General features: G+C 42.1%; 1 protein-coding gene across 3 annotated transcripts in view; it reads left to right on the plus strand.

Annotated features, from left to right (window-relative positions):
- Window positions 1-22,005, plus strand: part of RECK (reversion inducing cysteine rich protein with kazal motifs) — an 87,183-nt gene extending 65,178 nt beyond the window's left edge. For all 3 annotated transcript variants that reach the window (XM_040481671.1, XM_040481670.1, XM_040481672.1), the window contains 5 exons: window positions 15,319-15,511; window positions 16,694-16,904; window positions 18,467-18,540; window positions 19,353-19,508; window positions 20,396-22,005. In XM_040481671.1, the coding sequence (XP_040337605.1) occupies window positions 15,319-15,511; window positions 16,694-16,904; window positions 18,467-18,540; window positions 19,353-19,508; window positions 20,396-20,617 (856 nt within the window). In that variant the 3' untranslated portion in view covers window positions 20,618-22,005. The remainder of the gene's footprint in view (window positions 1-15,318; window positions 15,512-16,693; window positions 16,905-18,466; window positions 18,541-19,352; window positions 19,509-20,395) is intronic.
- Window positions 22,006-22,487: the final 482 nt, after the last annotated feature.

Raw genomic sequence — 22,487 nt, forward strand, 5'->3', positions numbered from 1 at the left:
CAGGCAAGTGTGACTGGGAAGAATGATTCCACCAGAGCATGATGGGGCGGGGCTTGGTGTAAGCAAGTTAAGTTGCAGGTATTGGTGCTGCATTGGTTCCCAAAGGTGGTCCTGTGCTTATGTTGAGGGGTGGAGGAGGAAAATGGCACCTGTGAATTCCTTTTTTTCATGGAGATTCCTCCATGAAATGTTGTCTCTCTGGGACATACTCTGAGATGAGTGAATAACCTCCCTACTGTGTGCTCCACGTGCTCTTCAGTTTGCTGTTTCCATGCTGTCTGTCCATAGGCTTTTTGCCCTCCTTTTCTTCCAGAACAGCCCCAATGTCCTCTGAGCTCTCCCAGAACCAACCACACTAATCTTTAAAACTCCAGGCTTTAAGCCCCACTGGTTGCAAGAACTCATGAAATTTGAGCCCTCTCATTTTCCAAGCCAATTGCTGCAGGGATTTGTCTTCCCCAAGCACTCCCCTGTGTGCTAGTTTGTTTCTTACCTTTCTCTGTGACCATGGCTGCCACAGGTCCACAATCTATTTCTCTCCCAAGCTGTGTCTGAGTGGTAGGATATATTCAACATGCTGAACTGGAAAAAATATGCAGCCAAAAAGTCTTTATTCAGGAAGGCTGTCATTCAAAATAGAAGTGGAGATAAAGAGTTTCCCAGACAAACAAAAATTAAAGGGGTTCATAACAACTAAACCAGCCCTGCAAGAAATTTTAAAGGGGGACTCTCTGAGAGGAGAAAGATGAAACAAAACAAAAAAAACCCAAAAGCAACAAAGACTAGAAAGGACCCAGAGAACACCACCAGAAATTCCAACTCTACAGGCAGCACAATGGCAATAAATTTATCTTTCAGTACTCACTCTAAATGTCAATGGACTAAATGCCCCAATTAAAAGATATAAAGGGGCGCCTGGGTGGCTCAGTCGGTTGAGCGTCCGACTTCAGCTCAGGTCGCAATCTCGCAGTCCGTGAGTTCGAGACCGCATCGGGCTCTGGGCTGATGGCTCAGAGCCTGGAGCCTGCTTCCGATTCTGTGTCTCCCTCTCTCTCTGCCCCTCCCCCGTTCATGCTGTCTCTCTCTGTCTCAAAAATAAATAAATGTTAAAAAAAATTTTTTTTAAAGATATAGGGTAACAGAATGGATAAGAAAACAAGATCCATCTATTTGCTGTTTACAAGAGACCTATTTTAGACCTAAAGATACCTTCAGATTGAAAGTAAGGGGATGGAGAAACATATACCATGTTAATGGATACCAAAAGAAAGCCAGAGTAGCCATACTTATATCAGACAATCTAGATTTTAAAATAGACTGTAACAAGAGATGAAAAGGGGCATTATATCATAATTAAGGGGTCTATCCACCAAGAAGATCTAACAATTATAAACATTAATGTTCCAAATGTAGAGGCACCCAAATATATAAGTCAATTAATCACAAACATAAAGAAACTCATTGATACTAATGCCATAATAGTAGGGGACTTCAACACCCCACTTATAGCAATGGACAGATCATCTAAACAGAAAGTCAACAAGGAAACAGATATATTCAGAACATTTCATCCTAGAGCAGCAGAATACATATTCTTCTAGAGTGCACATAGAACATTCTCCCGAGTAGATCACATACTAGGATGCAAATCAGCCCTCAACAAGTATAAAAAGATCGAGATCATACTGTGCATATTTTCAGACCACAACGCTATGAAACTCTAAATCAACCCCAAGAAAAAATTTGGAAAGACAATGAACACTTGGAAATTAAAGAACATCCTACTAAAGAATGAATGGGTTAACCAAGAAGTTGAAGAGGAAGTTAAGAAGTACATGGAAGCCAGTGAAAATAATAACACCACAGCCCAAAACCTCTGGGATGCAACAAAGATGGTCATAAGAGGGAAGTATATAGCAACCCAGGCCTTCCTAAAGAAGGAAGAAAGGTCTCAGAATCACAACCTAACCTTACACCTTAAAGAGCTGGGAAAAGAACATCAAATAAATCCCAAAACCAGCAGAGGAATAAAGATTAGAGCAGAAATCAATGCCGTCAAAATAAAAAAACAGTAGAACAGATCAATGAAACCGGGAGTTGTTTCTTTAAAAAAATTAACAAAATTGATAAATCCCTAGCCAGTTTGATCAAAAAGAAAAAGGAAAGGACCCAAGTAAGTAAAATCAAGAATGAAAGAGGAGAGATCACAACCAACACTGCAGAAATACAAACAATAATGAGAGAATATTATGAGCAATTATATGCCAATAAATTGGGCAATCTGGAAGAAACGGACAAATTTCTAGAAACATATAAACTACGAAAACTTAAACAGGAAGAAATAGAAAATTTGAACAGACCCATAACCAATAAAGAAATTGAATTAATAATTTTAAAAACCTCCCCAAAAACAAGAGTCCAGGGCTGAAAGTCTTTCCAGGAGAATTCTACCAAACATTTAAAGAAGAGTTAACAACACCTATTCTTTTTAAGCTGGTCCAAAAAAAAAAAAAAAAAAACGGAAGGAAAACGTCCAAACTCGTTCTATGAGGCCAGCATTACCTTGATTCCAAAACCAGACAAATATCCCACTAAAAAGGATAACTATAGACCAATTTCCATGATGAACATGGATGCAAAAATTCTCAAGATACTAGCCAACTGGATCCAACAATACATTAAAGAAAGTATTCACCATGACCAAGTGGGATTTATACCTGGGATGCAGGGCAGTCAGTGCAAAAACAATCAATGTGATACATCACATCAATAAAAGGAAGGACAAGAACCACATGATCCTCTCAATAGATGCAGAGAAAGCATTTGACAAAATACAGCATCTTTTCATAATAAAAACCCTCAAGAAAGTAGGGATAGAAGGATCATACCTCAAGATCATAAAAACCATCTATGAAAGACCCACAACTAATATCATCCTCAATGGGGAAAAACTGAGACCTTTCCCCCTAAGGTTAGAAACATGACAGGGATGTCCACTCTACCACTGTTATTCAATATAGTATTGGAAGTCTTAGCCTCAGCAATCAGACAATGCAAAGAAATAAGACACATCCAAATCGGCACAGATGACATGATACTCTATATGGAAAACCCAAATGATTCCACCAAAAAACTGCGAGAAATGATCCATGAATTCAACAAAGTTGCAGGATATAAAACCAATGCACAGAAATCAGTTGCATTTCTATTCACCAATAATGAAGCAGCAGAGAGAAATCAAAGAATCGATCCCATTTACAATTGCACCAAAAACCAAAAAAAGCCTAGGAATAAAACTAACCAAAGGGGTGAAAAATCTATACACTGAAAACTATAGAAAGCTTATGAAAGAAATTAAAGAAGACACACAAAAAAATGGAAAAATATTCTATGCTCATGGATTAGAACAAATATTGTTAAAATGTCAATACTACACAAAGCAATCTACATATTCAATGCAATCCCTATCAAAATAACACCAGCAATCTTCACAGAGCTAGAACAAACAATCCTAAAATTTGTATGGAACCAGAAAATACCCCGAATAGCCTAAGCAATCCTGAAAAAGAAAACCAAAGCTGGAGGCATCACAATTCCAGACTTCAATATGTATTACAAAGCTGTAATCATCAAAACAGTATGATACTGGCACAAAAACAGACACTCAGATCAATGGAACAGAATAGAGAACTGAGAAATTGACCCACAAACATATGGCCATCTAATCTTTGACAAAGCAGGAAAGAATATCCAATGGAATAAAGACAGTCTCTTCAGCAAATGGTGTTGGGAAAACTGGACAGCGACATGCAGAAGAATGAACCTGGACCACTTTCTTACACCATACACAAAAATAAACTCAAATGGATGAAAGACCTAAATGTAAGACACGAATCCATCAAAATCCTCAAGGAGAAAGCAGGCAAAAACCTCTTTGACCTCAGCTGCAGCAACTTCTTACTCAACATGTCTCCAGAGGCAAGGGAAACAAAAGCAAAAATGAGCTATTGGAGCCTCATCAAGATAAAAAGCTTCTGCAAGGCAAAGGAAACAGTCAGCAAAACTAAGAGGCAACTGATGGAATGGGAGAAGATATTTACAAATGATATATCAGATAAAGGGGTAAATATCCAAAATCTATAAAGAACTTACCAAACTCAACAGCCAAAAAACAAATAATCCAGTGACAAAATGGGCAAAAGACATGAATAGACACTTTTCCAAAGAAGACTTCCAGATGACTAACAGACACATGAAAAAATGCTCAACATCACTCATTATCAGGGAGATACAAATCAAAACCACAATGAGATACCACCTCACACCAGTCAGAATGGCTAAAATTAACAACTCAGGCAACACATGTTGGTGAGGATGCAGAGAAAGAGGAACCCTTTTGTACTGTGGGTGGGAATGCAAACTGGTGCAGCCACTCTGGAAAACAGTATGGAGGTTCCTCAAGAAGTTACAAATAGAACGACCCTACAATCCAGCAGTTGCACTACTAGGTATTTATCCAAAGGATACAGGTATGCTGTTTTATTTTTATTTATTTTTTTTTTTAATTTTTTTTTCAACGTTTATTTATTTTTGGGACAGAGAGAGACAGAGCATGAACGGGGGAGGGGCAGAGAGAGAGGGAGACACAGAATCGGAAACAGGCTCCAGGCTCTGAGCCATCAGCCCAGAGCCCGACGCGGGGCTCGAACTCACGGACCGCGAGATCGTGACCTGGCTGAAGTCGGACGCCTAACCGACTGCGCCACCCAGGCGCCCCTGGGTATGCTGTTTTAAAGGGGCATGTGTACCCCAGTGTTTATAGCAGCTCTATCAGCAATAGCCAAAGTATGGAAAGAGCCCAAACGTTCCTCGACAGATGAATGGATAAAAAATATGTGGTATGTGGGGCACCTGAGTGACTCGGTTGAGCGTCCAACTTCAGCTCAGGTAATGATTTCATGGTTTGCGAGTTCGAGCCCCACGTCAGGCTCTGTGCTAACTGCTCGGAGCCTGGAGCCTGCCTCAGATTCTGTGTCTCTCTCGCTCTCTGCCCCTCCCCCACTTGTACTCTGTCTCTGTCTCTCTCTCTCTCAAAAATAAATTAAAAAAAAAATTTAAAAAAAGATGTGGTATGTACATACAACGGAGTATTAACTCAGCCATCAAAAAGAATGAAATCTTGCCATTTGCAACAATGGATGAAACTGGAGGGTATTATGCTAAGCAAAATTAATCAATCAGAGAAAGACAAATATCATATGACTTCATTCATATGTGGAATTTAAGATACAAAACAGATGAATCTAAGGGAAGAGAATCAAAAATAGTATGAAAACAGGGAGGGGACAAAACCTAAGAGACTCTTAAATATGGAGAACAAACTGAGGGTTGCTGAAGGGGTTATGGGTGGGGAGATGTGCTAAATGGGCAAGGGGTATTAAGAAAGACACTTGGGATGAGCACTGGATGTTATATGTAGGGGATGAATCACTGGATTCTACTCCTGAAATCATTATTGCACTCTATGCTAACTAACTTGAATGTAAATTTAAAAATACATACATACATATATACATACATACATACATACATACATACATACATACATACATAAGATGGGGAGATTGCCAGCAGGGTTGACAGTGAAAGAAAGGTGGTGTTGGTGAAGGCAGAGAGAACAACAGGAGCAAAGATCTTGGCTGCTAGAAATGAGGAAATAGCGTGGTATCTCCTGGGAGCTATAGCAGTTCTGTAAGACTAAAATGGAAAGTGCGAGGCACGGAATGGTAGCAGACAAGACGAGAGAAATGAATGTATTTTTATTATTAGCTGTTTGTGCCTGATAGTAATGGAAATTTCCTCCCACTTATCTACCTCCATTTTAGGGATTGGACATGAGAAATCTCTGGAAATGCAAGTTCAGTATTGTGTGAAGTTATTTTTGTAGGGGCTCCTTTCTCTGCAGGTTCCTCATGAGCTCAGAGTATAGTTGACCTAGCCTTAATGATGGATTTCTGTATGTGTTGGCCATAGGGCAAGGGTCCTGCTGACTCTTTAAGCCTCTAGAAAAGGAGTTTTCACTGGCTGCCTCGGAGACCAGAACAGAACACACATTTTCCTTGTGAAGGATTTTATGGGGAATAAGCAATTTCTTCTCCATCCTAAAAACCGTGATGCAGTATAGAAGGAGGGGAAAATTCTCACATATGTTAAAAGAAATAGCAAAGAGAATTGGTCACCCATCTGGCAAAGTTTATACCATGAAAACTAAGCCCAAAAAGTTCCTATGGAAATAAGACAGGGTACTGGGCGTAAGGAATAAGAAATAAGCTGATAGGATAAGATAGTTGTATTGGGAGGTGACTTGAGGGTTGTTTTGGTGTTTGTTCATTTTCCTCTATTTGTTAACCCTTTTGAATAGGGCTGTTTTGCTTTTATAATGAAACAAAATCTCAAAATAGAAAGGTCTTGCTGGGTATACTACAAAACCAATGTAAAAAGAATAGATTGAAAAATGCAGCTACATGAAAATGAAAATTTTCTGCATAGTAACAAATTACAAATTGGAAGGAATATTATGGGAAATCAAATAGCTCTGTCCTGGTTAAGGAGATTATAGGGGACACATTACGTGCTTTCTGGCCCTGCTGAAAACAGTGGACCAGTATCCAGTTAATGTGTATATAGGGATTGGGCCCTGCCTATTCTCATGAATTCCTTAGACCATGTTATCTATTGAATATCTTATCTTGTTTTCCACTCTGCTTTTTTTTTTTTCCATCTGCTCTTTTGTAGTTTTGGGAATGCCTTGTTTTGCTTTTTTGCATGCTTTCTATACTTTCTTACTGGCACGTAGCCACTGACACATTGTGCAATGTTTTCCCTATAATGTATGCCTAATACAGGAACTTGAGAGCAGCTGGGGAGACTTCCCTTAGCCTCCCTCTCACCTCTCTTGACTGGTGGAGTCTTGAATAATCGTTTCTGCCATCCTCAGCTTTGCTGGACAAAGCCAAAGCCAAACCCACAATTGGTGATCCCAATGTGATAAGCCAAACCCACAGAATATCACAGAGAAAGGGCTGATTTCCTTATACTATAAAGAGTTCCGAGATTACTGGGAAGATGGCGGCATAGGAGGACGCTGGGCTCACCGCGCGTCCTGCTGATCACTTAGATTCCACCTACATCTGCCTAAATAACCCAGAAAACCGCCAGAGGATTAGCAGAACGGAGTCTCCGGAGCCAAGCGCAGACGAGAGGCCCATGGAAGAGGGTAGGAAGGGCAGCGAGGCGGTGCGTGCTCCACAGACTGGCAGGAGGGAGCCGGGGCAGAGGGGCAGCCTGCCGGCCACCCAGAGCCCCCAAGTCTGGCTGGCAAAAGTGGAGGGGCCGGATGGACTGTGTTCCGATAGCAAGCGCGACTTAGCATCTGGGAGGTCATAAGTTAACAGCTCTGCTCGGAAAGCGGGAAGGCTGGAGGACAAAGGGAGGGAGAGCTGCTGAGCCCCCGGACGACAGAGCTCAGTTTGGTGGGGAACAAAGGTGCTCGCCGGCGCCATCTCCCTCGCCCATCCCCCAGCCAAAATCCCAAAGGGAACCAGTTCCTGCCAGGGAACTTGCTCGCTCCGCGCACCCAACTCTGTGCTTCTGCGGAGCCAAACCTCCGGCAGCAGATCTGACTCCCTCCCGCTGCCAGGGGGCCCCTCCTGAAGAGGATCACCTAAGGAGAAGCGAGCTAAGCCTGCCCCTCCTGCCCCCGTGCACCTTGCCTACCCACCCCAGCTAATACGCCAGATCCCCAGCATCACAAGCCTGGCAGTGTGCAAGTAGCCCAGTCAGGCCATGCCACCCCACTGTGAATCCCACCCCTAGGAGAGGGGAAAAGAAGGCACACACGAGTCTGACTGTGGCCCCAGTGGTGGGCTGGGGGCAGACATCAGGTCTGACTGTGGCCCCGCCCACCAACTCCAGTTATACACCACAGCACAGGGGAAGTGCCCTGCAGGTCCTCACCACGCCAGGGACTATCCAAAATGACCAAGCGGAAGAATTCCCCTCAGAAGAATCTCCAGGAAATAATGACAGCTAATGAACTGATCAAAAAGGATTTAAATAATATAACAGAAAGTGAATTTAGAATAATAGTCATAAAATTAATCGCTGGGCTTGAAAACAGTATAGCTGACAGCAGAGAATCTCTTGCTACAGAGATCAAGGGACTAAGGAACAGTCACGAGGAGCTGAAAAACGCTTTAAATGAAATGCATAACAAAATGGAAACCACGACAGCTCGGATTGAAGAGGCAGAGGAGAGAATAGGTGAACTAGAAGATAAAGTTATGGAAAAAGAGGAAGCTGAGAAAAAGAGAGATAAAAAAATCCAGGAGTATGAGGGGAAAATTAGAGAATTAAATGATACACTAAAAAGAAATAATATACGCATCATTGGTATCCCAGAGGAGGAAGAGAGAGGGAAAGGTGCTGAAGGGGTACTTGAAGAAATAATAGCTGAGAACTTCCCTGAACTGGGGAAGGAAAAAGGCATTGAAATCCAAGAGGCACAGAGAACTCCCTTCAGACATAACTTGAATCGATCTTCTGCACGACATATCATAGTGAAACTGGCAAAATACAAGGATAAAGAGAAAATTCTGAAAGCAGCAAGGGATAAACGTGCCCTCTCATATAAAGGGAGACCTATAAGACTCGTGACTGATCTCTCTTTTGAAACTTGGCAGTCCAGAAAGCCTTGGCACGAGATCTTCAGTGTGCTAAACAGAAAAAATATGCAGCCGAGAATCCTTTATCCAGCAAGTCTGTCATTTAGAATAGGAGAGATAAAGGTCTTCCCAAACAAACAAAAACTGAAGGAATTTGTCACCACTAAACCAGCCCTCCAAGAGATCCTAAGGGGGATCCTGTGGGACAAAGTACCAGAGACATCACTACAAGCATAAAACATACAGACATCACAATGACTCTAAAACCGTATCTTTCTATAATAACACTGAATGTAAATGGATTAAATGCGCCAACCAAAGACATAGGGTATCAGAATGGATAAAAAAAACAAGACCCATCTATTTGCTGTCTACAAGAGACTCATTTTAGATCTGAGGACACCTTTAGATTGAGAGTGAGGGGATGGAGAACTATTTATCATGCTACTGGAAGCCAAAAGAAAGCTGGAGTAGCCATACTTATATCAGACAAACTAGACTTTAAATTAAAGGCTGTAACAAGAGGTGAAGAAGGGCATTATATAATAATTACAGGGTCTATCCATCAGGAAGAGCTAACAATTATAAATGTCTATGCGCCGAATACCGGAGCCCCCAAATATATAAAACAATTACTCATAAACATAAGCAACCTTATTGATAAGAATGTGGTAATTGCAGGAGACTTTAACACTCCACTTACAGAAATGGATAGATCATCTAGACACACGGTCAATAAAGAAACAAGGGCCCTGAATGATCCATTGGATCAGATGGACTTGACAGATATATTTAGAACTCTGCATCCCAAAGCAACAGAATATACTTTCTTCTCGAGTGCACATGGAACATTCTCCAAGATAGATCATATACTGGGTCACAAAACAGCCCATCATAAGTATACAAGAATTGAAATTATACCATGCATACTTTCAGACCACAATGCTATGAAGCTTGAAATCAACCACAGGAAAAAGTCTGGAAAACCTCCAAAAGCATGGAGGTTAAAGAACACCCTACTAAAGAATGAGTGGGTCAACCAGGCAATTAGAGAAGAAATTAAAAAATATATGGAAACAAACGAAAATGAAAATACAACAATCCAGACGCTTTGGGATACAGCGAAGGCAGTCCTGAGAGGAAAATACATCGCAATCCAGGCCTATCTCAAGAAACCAGAAAAATCCCAAATACAAAATCTAACAGCACACCTAAAGGAAATAGAAGCAGAACAGCAAAGGCATCCTAAACCCAGCAGAAGAAGAGAAATAATAAAGATCAGAGCAGAAATAAACAATATAGAATCTAAAAAAACTGTAGAGCATATCAACGTAACCAAGAGTTGGTTTTTTGAAAAAATAAACAAAATTGACAAACCTCTAGCCAGGCTTCTCAAAAAGAACAGGGAGATGACCCAAATAGATAAAATCATGAATGAAAATGGAATTATTACAACCAATCCCTCAGAGATACAAACCATTATCAGGGAATACTATGAAAAATTATATGCCAACAAATTGGACAACCTGGAAGAAATGGACAAGTTCCTAAACACCCACACTCTTCCAAAACTCAATCAGGAGGAAAGAGAAAGCTTGCACAGACCCATAACCAGCGAAGAAATTGAATCGGTTATCAAAAATCTCCCAACAAATAAGTCCAGGACCAGATGGCTTCCCAGGGGAGTTCTACCAGACGTTTAAAGCAGAGATAATACCTATCCTTCTCAAGCTATTCCAAGAAATAGAAAGGGAAGGAAAACTTCCAGACTCATTCTATGAAGCCAGTATTACTTTGATTCCTAAACCAGACAGAGACCCAGTAAAAAAAGAGAACTACAGGCCAATATCCCTGATGAATATGGATGCAAAAATTCTCAATAAGATACTAGCAAATCGAATTCAACAGCATATAAAAAGAATTATTCACCATGATCAAGTGGGATTCATTCCTGGGATGCAGGGCTGGTTCAACATTCGCAAATCAATCAACGTGATACATCACATTAATAAAAAAAAAGAGAAGAACCATATGATCCTGTCAATCGATGCAGAAAAGGCCTTTGACAAAATCCAGCACCCTTTCTTAATAAAAACCCTTGAGAAAGTCGGGATAGAAGGAACATACTTACACATCATAAAAGCCATTTATGAAAAGCCCACAGCTAACATCATCCTCAATGGGGAAAAACTGAGAGCTTTTTCCATGAGATCAGGAACACGACAGGGATGCCCACTCTCACCGCTGTTGTTTAACATAGTGCTGGAAGTTCTAGCATCAGCAATCAGACAACAAAAGGAAATCAAAGGCATCCAAATTGGCAAAGATGAAGTCAAGCCTTTGCTTTTTGCAGATGACATGATATTATACATGGAAAATCCGATAGACTCCACCAAAAGTCTGCTGGAACTGATACATGAATTCAGCAAAGTTGCAGGATACAAAATCAATGTACAGAAATCAATTGCATTCTTATACACTAACAGTGAAGCAACAGAAAGACAAATAAAGAAACTGATCCCATTCACAATTGCACCAAGAAGCATAAAATACCTAGGAATAAATCTAACCAAAGATATAAAAGATCTCTATGTTGAAAACTATAGAAAGCTTATGAAGGTAGTTGAAGAAGATATAAAGAAATGGAAATACATTCCCTGCTCATGGATTGGAAGAATAAATATTGTCAAAATGTCAATACTACCCAAAGCTATCTACACATTCAATGCAATCCCAATCAAAATTGCACCAGCATTCTTCTCGAAGCTAGAACAAGCAATCCTAAAATTCATATGGAACCACAAAAGGCCCCGAATAGCCAAAGTAATTTTGAAGAAGAAGACCAAAGCAGGAGGCATCACAATCCCAGACTTTAGCCTCTACTACAAAGCTGTCATCATCAAGACAGCATGGTATTGGCACAAAAACAGACACATAGACCAATGGAATAGAATAGAAACCCCAGAACTAGGCCCACAAATGTATGGCCAACTCATCTTTGACAAAGCAGGAAAGAATATCCAGTGGAAAAAAAGACGGTCTCTTTAACAAATGGTGCTGGGAGAACTGGACAGCAACATGCAGAAGGTTGAAACTAGACCACTTTCTCACACCATTCACAAAAATAAATTCAAAATGGATAAAGGACCTAAATGTGAGGCAGGAAACCATCAAAACCCTAGAGGAGAAAGCAGGAAAAGACCTCTCTGACCTCAGCCATAGCAATCTCTTACTCAGCACATCCCCAAAGGCAAGGGAATTAAAAGCAAAAATGAATTACTGGGACCTTATGAAGATAAAAAGCTTCTGCACAGCAAAGGAAACAACCAACAAAACTAAAAGGCAACCAACGGAATGGGAAAAGATATTTGCAAATGACATATCGGACAAAGGGCTAGTATCCAAAATCTATAAAGAGCTCACCAAACTCCACACCCAAAAAACAAATAACCCAGTGAAGAAATGTGCAGAAAACATGAATAGACACTTCTCTAAAGAAGATATCCTGATGGCCAACAGGCACAAGAAAAGATGCTCAACGTCGCTCCTTATCAGGGAAATACAAATCAAAACCACACTCAGGTATCACCTCACGCCAGTCAGAGTGGCCAAAATGAACAAATCAGGAGACTATAGATGCTGGAGAGGATGTGGAGAAACGGGAACCCTCTTGCACTGTTGGTGGGAATGCAAATTGGTGCAGCCACTCTGGAAAGCAGTGTGGAGGTTCCTCAGAAAATTAAAAATAGACCTACCCTATGACCCAGCAATAGCACTGCTAGGAATTTACCCAAGGGATACAGGAGTACTGATGCATAGGGGCACTTGTACCCCAATGTTTATAGCAGCACTCTCAACAATAGCCAAATTGTGGAAAGAGCCTAAATGTCCATCAACTGATGAATGGATAAAGAAATTGTGGTTTATATACACAATGGAATACTATGTGGCAATGAGAAAGAATGAAATATGGCCTTTTGTAGCAACGTGGATGGAAGTGGAGAGTGTGATGCTAAGTGAAATAAGCCATACAGAGAAAGACAGATACCATATGGTTTCACTCTTACGTGGATCTTGAGAAACTTACCAGAAACCCATGGGGGAGGGGAAGGGAAAAAAAAAAAAAAAGAGGTTAAACTGGGAGAGAGCCAAAGCATAAGAGACTCTTGAAAACTGAGAACAAACTAAGGGTTGATGGGGGGTGGGAGGGAGGGCAGGGTGGGTGATGGGTATTGAGGAGGGCACCTTTTGGGATGAGCACTGGGTGTTGTATGGAAACCAATTTGACAATAAATTTCATATAAAAAAAAAAGAGTTCCTACAAATCATCATGTAAAAGAACAACCTAATATAAAAATGGGCAAAAATCAAAAACCTAATAGAAAAATGGACCAAGGATATAAACAGAAAAATACAAATAGTTATTAAGCACTTGAAAAGAGGCTTTTATTGGAGTAATTCTAGCTAGTGTATACAAACCCAAAAATACCAGTACTTAAACATAGTAGAAATTCAAATACAATCCATTTGGATGTTCAGCAGGTGGCTTTCCACATGGTGATTCAGAAATTTAAGTTCCTTTCATCTAGTGATGCCCAGCTCCTGCAGACTCATAGTCCTTCTCCATATCTTCTCTATCTGGCCAGCAATTAAGAGAAGGAAGATGGTGAAGGTTGCTCTTGAGAAGCTTTTCTAGACCAGGTTTAGAAGGAACATTCACGTCTACTTCCAGACACGTTCCACTGTCTAGAACTCAATCACTTGGCCACAATTACTGCCAGGGAGACCGGGAAATATGATCTAGATGTGTGCCCAAGAAGAAAATTAAATGAATTTGATGAGCATCCAATCAATCTACCATGATGCTTAACCTTTCTCATATTAAGGGAAATGTAAATTAAAGGTACAATTATGCACCATTTTCCATCTATCAGATTGGCAAAGATAAAAAGTTTGATAACATAATATAAGGAAACAGGCACTCCCATACAAGAAGGGGGTTGAAGGGAGGGTTGGTACATCCTCTGTGGAGGGCAATTTGACCAAGCCTATCAAAATTTTAAATGCAAATACTCTTGAATCAGCATATATAATGCTTCTACTTACCTAAAGGATCTCTGCAATTAATAAGCAAGAAATTGATAATATCATTTGTCTCTGGGGAAGGGTTCAGGTGGCTGGGATATAAGAGTAGGAGGCAGACTAATTTTTTTCACTGTGTACAATTTTGTATCTTTTCAGTTTCACCATGGGCTCGAATTATCTATTCAAAAAATAATTGTTAAAGAATACAAAGTTGTATTCATTCATCAAATGTCTACTGATGTACCAGGCATCTTTCTAAACACTAGGGCACAACACTAAGCAAGACAAAGTACCTGCCCTGGTCATGTGTAATTTAGCCCCTGGATTTTCAGCGTTTCCACTGATCCTATTTTTCAGTACTCAAAATCCTTCCTTCCAAAACTACCAAATGTCTCCTGATAGTCTTGGTTCTCATCCCTTCCGTGTTAATAGATAATGAAGTTCTAAATATGCTTTTCCATTATTTCTTTTCAAATGTCTTAAATTTCCAAAGAGCCATATCACGCTGTGCGTTCCAACTTTAAATCCCATCGGAAAAGGTGACCACAGGCGTTAGTAGTGATGATGGTGGTGGTCATTTCAGAGCAGTAGGCTTCTCGTCGAAAAGAGCAGAGGCAATTTCCTTGGAAATAAAATGATGCTAGCTGCTATACTCTTCTCCTTTTATTTTGCAGACTAACATTTGTATATCCTGTTATTTCAAATGCCCAGTGAAAGGTGAACATTTTAATAGGCCTTCTTATAGAAAGTTATAAATGACCTGTGTAGAAACAAAATAGCAGAAAAGTCTAAAGAAGAGCCACCATCCCCAACCCCTCTGAAGAAGTTCAGGAATTGAGAATGAAGCAGGGCCCTGATGTTACCAGGAAAACCCAGCTTCGTGGGGTAGCAATCTGTCTGTGATCTGCAACCAGCAAGCGGCAGGTCCTCAGCCTGTAAGCACAGAAGCCTGATTTTTTCAATGCACACTGTGAAGCCTTCTCTTAAGACAGACTCCTGTGTATTAGCGAGCTGAAGATTAAACCCCAGAAAATGCTTCATTTATTATTGACTAAAAGGCCTCTAGCATCGGATGCCAACCCACCTGATGGCCTCCTATCGTGACACTTCAACCCCTGCGACCTTGACTCTTGCCCTCAGAGTCAGCTCCCCTGTCCCCCAGCACTGTAGTCTCTAGCACCACACCTTTGCTTGTATGGCCCCCTTGGCCTGGCACGCCTGTGTGACCCTCCTTATCCTCCACGTGGCGGCCAGGACACCTCCTCCTCCCCATGCTTTCTCTTGGCTCCTGAATCAGAATGACTCATTCCCACGACCATTTTGTGTGTCATTTACTAGCTTACTTCATATGCCTGCTTGACCCTCCCGCTCTACATACGCTCTTGGGGGCAGGGGCTGTTTCTGATTCCTCTCTTGCTTTCTCCCCACCCTCTTGTGCCTTGTCAATGCCGTACTGGCCTCACCATCTCCCCTACCAGCCTTGGCCCACGGTGCCGCACTTGTTTTTCAGATGCATACCCAAACCACAGGTCTGCCTGACAACGTTTGATAAATTTGGATGTAGCCAACACGAGTGTTTGCCGAGACAGCTTACCTGTGACCAGGTTCGCGATCCTGTTTGTGACACACACCACATGGAGCACAGCAGTCTCTGCGCCTTGTACCAGAGGGGGCAAAGCCTCTTATACAAAGGCCCGTGCCAGGTACAGTTGTTTGGCTGACAAACCCAAGTACACTGAGCTTAAAACCGGTTTATGATCTTTTACAGATGAAGCAGCAGTAAGATCACTTGGGGGTCTTCTGTGAATCCTGTCAAATCCAGAGAATTAAGACGAACCATCCCAAGTTGGGTTGTTTCTGCTAACTCTGGAGTCTCCCTTGCTAGTGTACCGACCTTTGTGCATCTAGTGCCCAGGCAAGGATAGAGCGGCTTCCTGCCACCGCCATTAGGAAAAGAATGTGACGTTACACACCCTTGGCGAGCGGTAGCACCACTGTCACTTCCCACAGTTGCGCGGGCCCTCATTAGAGGACGGCCGGGAAGTTTGTGAGTTAAGACCTCCAAGAATAGAGTCCTTTCCCACTCTTTCCTCCAGAGTCCCACTCGCACTACTGAAGAGTGAGTGAAAATTTCTTGAAGAACTTAATGTCTTTTTACATCAGTTTATCTTTCAGCCTTGCAGGGTTCATGTAAAAAAAAAACGCCCCCAAGGACAACTCCACTGAAGCTTCCCACACGCACCACATCCCCCACCCACAGCTGGCTAGCACCTGACGACAGGGTTGCTTCTCTTGCTTCTCATTTCCTGGTCTTCGCTGGCAGGAAAATGCCTTTGCCTTGTCCCCCCTAGGCCTGTTTTCCCTCAGAGCTTGTGTTCCAAGTGCACTGATGCCTTCTATTCTGAATTCCCAGTCTTTTCCTACTTGTTCCCTCTTCCTGGCTACAGGTTTTGTCTTATTCCTAACCTACCTGGTGGATCCTGGGTCTTTGCCCCACTGATCTCTCCACTCTTCCCTCTACTTATCCCATACCTGGCAGGAAATGATAAGGCTTCTGAATGTGCATGAAGATTGATCTTGTTTTCTTCAAACAGGCACTTCTGGAATCACAGAAGTCTGGAATGGAGGGGGGCGGCATCTTATATCAGGTCACATGGAATGAGCACCCAAGTCCCAGAGAGGCTGAGAAAAGTAATCATTTCAGTTGATCTTGGGACAACCCTATTGACCTCTCCCCCAACCCAAAGTTTAGCCAACTTTAGGAGCTTAATTAAGAGGGTCCAGGAATTTATACCTGTGTCTCTTCCCCTTCCTATTCTGTGCTCTTGGTTAGAAAAAATGCACCATACAGGTTTCTAGGCTAAATGCGCTTTGTTTGTCGTCAGCCCTTCTGCAGAACCACAGAGCCCGTCTGCGGGCACAATGGCGAGACCTATAGTAGCGTGTGTGCTGCCTACTCGGACCGTGTGGCTATTGATTACTATGGGCCCTGCCAGGCCGTCGGGGTCCTCTCAGAGTACAGTTCTGTCGCTGAGTGTGCTGCTGTGAAGTGTCCTTCACTCTCTGCAACTGAGTGCAAACCCATCATCCCACCCGGTAGGCTGGCAGTGCTTGGGGTGGGGCAGGGGTGGGATTGGGAAGGCTTACTTAGCACCTCTAGAGAATGAGTCACTCAGAAGAGAGTTGACTCGTTTATTTAAATTTTTCAAAAAGTCTTGGCTCTACCTGATGCTGAATAGATGCATCATTCTGAGTCCACCTTAATAAAAAGCTGTAGATTACCTTAGATATCGTCTTGTCCATTGGATTGAGAACAACATGGTAGGAGTGCCTGGCTGGCTCAGTCGGAACATGTGACTCTTGATCTCAGAGATTACTTAAATAAAAAGTAAATAAACTTGGGGCATCTGGGTGGCTCATTCACTTAAGCCTCCAATTTTGGCTCAGGTCATGATCTCATGGTCTGTGAGTTCAAGCCCCATGTTGGGCTCTGTGCTGACAGCTCAGAGCCTGGAGCCTGCTACAGATTCTGTGTCTCCCTCTCTTTCTGTCCCTCTCCCGCTCACACTCTGTCTCTCTTTCTCTCTTAAAAATAGACAAGCATTAAAAATTTTTTTAATAAATAAACTTTTATAAATAAATAAATAAAGCAATATGGCAAGCTTTTTCAGGCAAAATCCTACCAAACACCAATATATAAATAGAAAAGGCAATATTTAATTACTAAAATTATGATTATGTATTCAAATGCATAAATTTACTCATAAAGTTAATAAAGAATTAGTAGTTAATGAATATAGAATAAATAATGAATGAATGAATAATTGAAGTAGTTTCAATGAACACAAACATTTGAAATTGGGAGAAATATAAGATTGTGGTCTTAGATTGGCCTTGGCATCTTAATTTAATTGTTTTAGTTGCATATAATCGAGAAAGTCTGTTTCATACAGACCATTACAAGTGGTAACAGTTTTCTTAAACTACTTACCTTCCAGTGTCATACTTTCCACCTAAACAGAGGTAGCAGGAAAGACTTTATCCCATGTCTGCATGGAACAGGTTAACCTGGAGTCTAACAAGTTCATTCCTCCATCCTTGGATTCATCAAATATTTCTTGAGCTTCCACTGTGTGCCAGAGACTAGGCACTGGGACATAGCCGTGAGCAAAACAAAGCCTCTTTCCTCTTGGAAACCATGTTCTGATATCTTGTTATAATTTTTAACTGCTTCAAATAATGTTTAAAATTAAATTTGAATCAAAAACTCATGGAACCCCTAAAACACCTGCTCCCTTGTTTTGTAGACAGGAAATCAAAGGCCCAGGAGAGCCCTTTCCCAGGATCACACTGAGTTTTGAGGCAGAACAGGGTCCAGGCCCCACATCTCTTGAAGGGCCAGCTCTCTCTGCTGTCTTGTACTATAACTGCCTCACCCTGAGAAGCGGTAAAGGATGAAAGCAGGGTGGAGGAAGGATTCGGGTAAACGTATAGATAGTAAGACCGGGTTGGTCAGGGAACGTATCTAAACTTACAGTCACCAGGAAGGACAGCTACAACTCTCCTAGCACAAAATGAAGGGTGGGTAATTTCACCAACTACTTTGAATTTCTCATTTTCTAATTCTGAACACACGTAAAATGGTTTTTGTTATACAGGTGCTTGTTGCCCATTATGTGCTGGAATGTTAAGAGTTTTATTTGACAAAGAAAAACTGGATACTATTGCTAAGGTAAATTGCTTTCTGTGCCAGATACTGTTGAAACCGTATTGATAAGCCTCTCAGTAATGCCATAGAGGAGAATGTGTCGTCCCATTTATAGAAAAAGAAAGTGATTCACGGAAAAGCAACTTGCCCAGGGCTGTGCAGCTCATCACCAGTAGAACTAGGCTGTCTGGCACCCGATCCCGTGCTCCTTTCCTCTGCACCCTGGCTGTTTGGTGACCTTGCTCTACACGTCACAGTTGGCCTGAGCCTTGCTTAGAAAAGCCTTCCCCTGCTTGCACCGTATGCAGAGTTAGGGCTGGAGGCAGAACCAAGCAGCCAGAGACTGGCAGAGGCCCGGTGGTTTGAAGGCCGCCTGCCCGTTCAGTCCCCATTCCTCCTGAGGGTGCTTCCGGAGTGTGCCACCTTCCCGTGGTGGTTTTGCCCTTTTCCCTTTCCTGCACCATTGCTGATGATCCACTTTTGTGGACACAGGGCTCCCACCTGCCACTCCCTGGAAGTTAATCCCCACTTGGATTCAAACACTTGTGTTTTTACAGGAAGACTTTAATCATTTTCCTGTGGCCCCTAATTCAGAACACTTAAAAGGGGGTGGGGGGGGGGCTTCTGGTGAGAGTGTTTATCTTAGCTACAAAGCTCAGCAGTCAGACAGAAGCCCTTTGGAATGGACCCTGGAGATTTAGAATTCAGCCAGCAGGGCCCCTACTGAGTTGAGGCCCCACACTTAGGGGTTCCAGTAGGCAAGGTAGCAAGGTAACCTAGGCAGCAGTAAGGAATTCCTCTTTTATTCAGGTAATAGCAATTTTTTCTCTTTGCAGGTAACAAACAAAAAGCCAATAACGGTTCTGGAAATACTTCAGAAAATCCGCATGCACGTGTCTGTCCCACAGTGTGACGTATTTGGATACTTCAGCATCGAATCAGAAATTGTGATCCTGATCATTCCTGTTGATCATTACCCGAAAGCTTTGCAGGTGTGTTCTGCATGCTTTGTGCAGCCTCCTTGTCACTTTCACATTTGGAGGACTTTGTGGGGTAGGGAATGGAGGCATTTGGAAAGTTAGGCAGGGCAGGAAGGAGAAAAGCAAGGCAGCCTCTGAAGGACAGAACCGTACCGGTGAGCGTTTTCCCGGTGGCTGAGGCCGAGCACACGTTCGACGACTGAACGTGAAGGAGTGGGAGAGCGGAGAGGCCGGGAGGCCGTGGCCCAGAGTGTGCAGACGTGGAAGGCGTCTGCTTACACACAGAGCAGGCAGCCGAGGCCCAGGGAGGGAAGGGGCTGACACGGGTCACGCAGTGACACAGCCAGAGTAGACACCTGTCTCCTCAAGGCTGTGCTCCTACTGGGGAGGAGGAGCCCACCAGGACTAGTCTAATGGACCCCATTTTTCTTCCTCAGACTCTAGAGGTGAGCCTCACCCACTGGGGCCAAGTGTTGGCATCAGAACAGTGGGAGCTCAAGTGAAGGGGGTGAATACAAGCAGTTTGTAAACTGCCACAGTCAGGAAGTTTAGTAAAGCCTGATTGCTTTCCTCCGGGCTGGGTAAGGAAGCATTGAACGTCCCTTCCCTATGACGGTGTCTAACCATGTAAAGATGGTATCTAAATGTGGATAAGTGGTGAACAGGATTGTGGGAAAAGTAAGGGCAGTGGCATTGTGGATCATTTCTGCTAATTTCCATTGACGCTGTTACTATTTGTGTAATAAAGTAAGACTATATTAAAATGTGACTTTGGCCAAGAAAAGAAAGACAGAGAAAGCATATTCTCTGTGTTGGGATATATTTGGATTTTGTCTGACTTGACCTTTTCCTAGGTTCTGTGGTTTTAGATTTTTAAAAATCTGATTATCCTCTCCCAGATTGAGGCCTGCAATAAAGAAGCAGAGAAGATCGAATCCCTCATCAACTCCGACAGCCCCACTCTGGCATCCCACGTCCCTCTCTCTGCTCTCATCATTTCCCAGGTACAGGTCTCAAACAGTGTGCCATCAGCTGGCATCGAGGCCAGAGCCCCCTGTCCCCCCTTCCTCCTCCTCCTCAGCCTGGGCCCTGCCTTGCACATGGTCTGGACACGTAACTGACTGCCCGGGAAAAGTGCAAAATGTTCCTCCATAGAGTTTTTCTACATTGTGAGGGACATGCAGGACGGCTGGTTTCTAGTTGAATAGTGGCCAAGTAAAAGCACTTGTCACCTCTATTCACCACACGGTATTTTTTTTAATCTGCCAATATTAGGGTTTTTGTTTTGTTCTTACAAATGTTAAAATATGTCCTTCCAAATACTAATGAGAAGAGGATGTCTTCTTTTGGTGGATTCCTGCCTTACAGTTTGCTCCTTAGATGGGTCCCCCCCACTCTCGAACAAATTTGATATCACTGATAAGTGACGTGATCACTTTTTAGAAAGGTAACTGTAACTCACTTTACTATAAGCTTCGTGTCTGGAAACTTCATTTCAGAGGTCCTTTAAGTATTAAGGTGCCCCTAGGGTATGTGTGCTTGTTTACAGATAATTATCTGCTCTGTCTAGAAGCTAGGGGTCGCAGTGAAGAGACTATCAGAGTATGAAACAAAGAGAAAGCATCTTTGGAATTATCATATACATCATCAGGCAAATTTAATTTACAGAAATTTACTTCAGGAACCCATCTATTATGTTAAGCAGAGCAAGCTATGGAAATGGCATTCACGTGACACGTTGTAAGCAATAGGCTCAGTGGTTACTAACGTGCGTGTGACTTTTGTGAAAGGGAGAAGTTATATCACATCAAAGCATATTGCATTATGCATTTTTATATTAACCAGATGTATATTCTTCGGTATTCATCCGAGTTAAACTTAGAGTTTTTAAACATCAATCTTTAAACCGATTGCTGCTACTTATATACTTGCCAAAAAGTGAAATAATTAGTATTTCGTGTAAATAATACGTGATATTTTTATTTTATTATGAAGAAGGTGAATAGCCATATTTGTAAAGTGACAATCATGTGTGTTAACCCAGTACTTTCCGTTCATGAAGACACATTGCTTTTTGTGATATGCACAGTGTGGATAAGTGTTCTGTCTGACTTTCTTTTTTTGATATAGAATTATAAAGAATTGTGGTTTAAATATTTAAAAATGTCAATCTAAGTATTAAAATGTCTGCATGTTGTCTGAGAAATTGAATACTTTGAATGTGTTTCACAGTTTGAAATAAGCTATTCAGTGTAATACTTCTTGTTTGTATGCACCTAAACTTAGATTTTACATGAAGTATTTTTTTCAGTGTTATATGTACCCTTTGAAATATATAGGGCTATGCTCATTATACCAAAATATTGTTTAAAAGTGGGCACTTAAAGCTTTCAGAATATCTCAGTGCTGATGTAGCGTGTTTGTTGCAATTGCTTTTTCTATATAAATGTCTTCAATGCAATATACTGGAAAGCTTTTCTATTTTAATAAAAATAATTTTATATGATTATGTGTACTTCCAAGCAGTGTGAACATTTAAAGTGAAACCACCGATCACTCCTGGGTGAGCTATGCCCTTTGCTCTGAAAGAAGAAGCTATAGGAGTTTTATTACTCCAAGCCAAGGGCCCTGGGAAAACGAGGCAGCTGGAACAGAGCTGGTCAGATCAGACCCAGGCAGGACCAGAGGGCATACTGTGGCAGGAAGTCAAGTACAAAAACCCCAGCTTTAGGAGCTCCTGGGTGGTGCAGTCGGTTAAGCGTTTGACTCTTGATTTTGACTCATGATCTCACAGTTGGTGAGATCGAGCCCCAAGTCGGTCTCTGTGCTGACAGCATGAAGACTGCTTGGGATCCTCTCTCTCCCTCCTTCTCTCTCTCTCTCTCTCTGCCCCTCCCCCCCTTTCAAAATAAACAAATAAACGTTAAAAAACAAAAACAAAGACCCCAGCTTTAGGCCCTCCAAGACCCAGGAACAGAGTAGGCCGTCCTC

The sequence above is a fragment of the Herpailurus yagouaroundi genome, unplaced genomic scaffold, assembly GCF_014898765.1.
Source record: "Herpailurus yagouaroundi ecotype Mexico unplaced genomic scaffold, PumYag 160, whole genome shotgun sequence".
Classification (NCBI taxonomy): Eukaryota; Metazoa; Chordata; class Mammalia; order Carnivora; family Felidae; genus Herpailurus; species Herpailurus yagouaroundi.